General features: G+C 40.7%; 1 protein-coding gene across 1 annotated transcript in view; it reads left to right on the forward strand.

The window, feature by feature from the left end:
• Positions 1 to 2,239, forward strand: part of LOC115791960 (clathrin interactor 1-like) — an 11,409-nt gene extending 9,170 nt beyond the window's left edge. Inside the window, exon 4 of the mRNA XM_030746268.1 lies at positions 2,186 to 2,239. Coding sequence (XP_030602128.1) covers positions 2,186 to 2,239 — 54 coding nt within the window. The remainder of the gene's footprint in view (positions 1 to 2,185) is intronic.
• Positions 2,240 to 2,626: the final 387 nt, after the last annotated feature.

A 2,626-nucleotide genomic window follows, 5' to 3' on the forward strand; every position in this document is an offset into this window, starting at 1 on the left:
AGGTTTTCAGTAGCAGAACAGAACTGAATGCTGTGCCTTCTTCCACCAAAGATCTGCATGCAGCAAAATGAGAGAGGTTTTTTTTGCAGACAGTTGAGTTTTCCACAGTCTCAGTTTTGCAGAGAAGGCTTTCACACTCTCATAGGCTCTTGTGATGAGCTGTCCAGGACTGTGCAGCTTCAGGTTCAGGATGTTTATCTCCACAAGGAATGCCAACTCCATTTTGGATCACCCAACTCAGGAACAGCCTTCCAGTCTTCCATCGTCCAAGAATCTCTTCACTTCAGCTCTTAACTAAAAACAAAACAAACAAACCAAACTCTTCAGCACATTTACCCTGCTGAACCAGCGCACCTCAGCAAAGTACAGTGCATCACCATACGATTGTCATGATCCTGGGTCCTTTGACCCAACGTTTTGGTTTATAATTTGTTTTTTGAATCGTACTTTCCTTTGAGCTTCTTTTGTTTCTGTTTATGGTTGTGTTTTGATTTCTAGTTTCCCAGTGTTCCCTAGTGTTTAGTGTTCAGTCTGTGTCTTGGTTTCTCATGTCTTAGATTCTTGCCTTGTGTCTCATGGAAGGTCATGTTTTGGTTCCCTGGGTGCTTACCACCTCTTAAGTCAAGTCTGAGTTTTTGTCTTGTTTTGCCTTCCTGTTTTATTGTGACAGCCTTCTGGTCCCTGTGTGTTATGTTCTGTTATGCTTCCACTTGGTCATTGGTGTAATTTGGTTCACCTGTGTTCCCAGCTGTTTCCACTCCCCTCATCAACCCTCTTGTGTATTTAAGTCCTGTGTTTCCCCTGCTGGTTGTTGTGTTGTTGTTTTGTCATGGTGGAGTGTTCCGGTATCCATGTCTTGTCTTATTTTGTTTTGGATTATGCTCCTTGCCTGGCTCCCAAGAGAATTTTGTGTATTTGTTTTTGTGTTTCAATAAATACCTTTTAAGTTACCTCTGCCTATAGGCGTAGGAACCGGGGGTGACATGTCCCCCCCCCCCCCCCATATTGGAGACAAGCGCATTTGTCCTACCCAAAAATTACACTGCGGAGGAAAAAAAAATACTAAATCTGTAACTCGCGTGCTTTTATTTTGAAGGCGCAACATAGCGTCATGTCACTGCGCTCCCCCGCCCCCTCTGAACAGTGTGTTTGGGAGTATTTGGGAGGCGGAGACAGTGGCAGAAACTCTTTTGAATGAGGTAAAACGGTCTGTCGGGAATGTTGCCGTGAATATGGCTTGTTTATAACACCTTGCTGTCGCGCTACTTTAATATATAGAAACCAAATCTTTTTCCGTCATCCTAATCCTGGATGGTTCACTCGTCCAATATTTAAGAAGCTCAGACGAGGTCTTAAATTAGTTAGTGAAATATGTATTAGCCTCTTATTACTTTTAAATATAAAACTAAGTCAGGTTGATTTTTTTTTTTCCAAGATAAATTTTCAATAATGTTTTCATTATTTCCACAGTACTTATATTATAAAAGTATGGTTAGGTTATGTTTAGGTTGCCAGGTGCAGTACAACACCTCACTAGAGTTGGTGAAATGCTTCTCCATAGTGACCAATAAGTGGATTTTTTTTCTTGTTTAGTATAAAATTAGCTACCTTTAGGTTCAGGAGCTGTACCTCAACTCTGAAAATCGTTTTGTATGTTTAGGAGCAGCAATGGCAGTGGCAGCACAAAGGAGACAGGAAAAGAGAGGGTGGTACAGGGCTCGACGTGAGGTTTTAAAATAAATGAAAACTTTTACTGTAAGGGTTAGGTGATGCTGTTAACAGAGTTGACAGCATATGAGATGTAATGTATACATCTTAGGGCTGGGCAAATGTTGTGGTTAATTAATCCCTGATGCATGTGCGTGTTCTTTTAAACGAATAGGATTCAGACAACAGTGGAATAAAAAAATCATAACTTGAATTTAATCAGCCAAGAATCACACAAGTTACAGACCGGTCTGGGTGAGACTTCCAACCTATCTGAGCTAATACAAATCAGCTGGTTCAGGGCATGAAGTCTGAACCCCTCTCTGGCTAGACCCAAACATATAATTTTTGGTTATCTCATTCTATTACATCATTAAAAATATCTGAAAATGTGCAAAGCTGATTCAGGCTGATTCCCATCAGCTGTTGATCTTGGGGACCTTGGATGTTCCCCTAATCTTTCTGTTTGTCTCCTGAGGCACCTGAGCTGGCCGTTGCCACTCTGGTCAGCAATTTCTGGGATCTCTTATGACAAACACAGACACTAGCCTGTCCTTGCTACCGAACAAAACCAAATGTACTTCTTCTCTGTGATTAGCAACACTTCTTTCATTTCTCTCTTCTAAGACAGTTTAATAATTTAAAATCAGCAAAGGCAGAAAATGCATAAAATGATTATATTGTGATTTTCATAAAATTACTTCCTTCAACAATAAATCAATATCAATATGTATTGCGATAGACACGTGATCAATATAGCATTTTTTTATGCTTTGCTCAGAGTATTTACGGATCTGTTGGGTTTCCAATATGTGTCCCCCCCAATAGTAAACTCATTCCTACACCCTTGCGTCTGCCTAAGCGTGACGGTGTGGTCAAGGCCCTTTTTCCGATGTTTAAGTAAATAGCGGCGACAACG

Source organism: Archocentrus centrarchus, chromosome 14, assembly GCF_007364275.1.
Source record: "Archocentrus centrarchus isolate MPI-CPG fArcCen1 chromosome 14, fArcCen1, whole genome shotgun sequence".
NCBI lineage: Eukaryota > Metazoa > Chordata > Actinopteri > Cichliformes > Cichlidae > Archocentrus > Archocentrus centrarchus.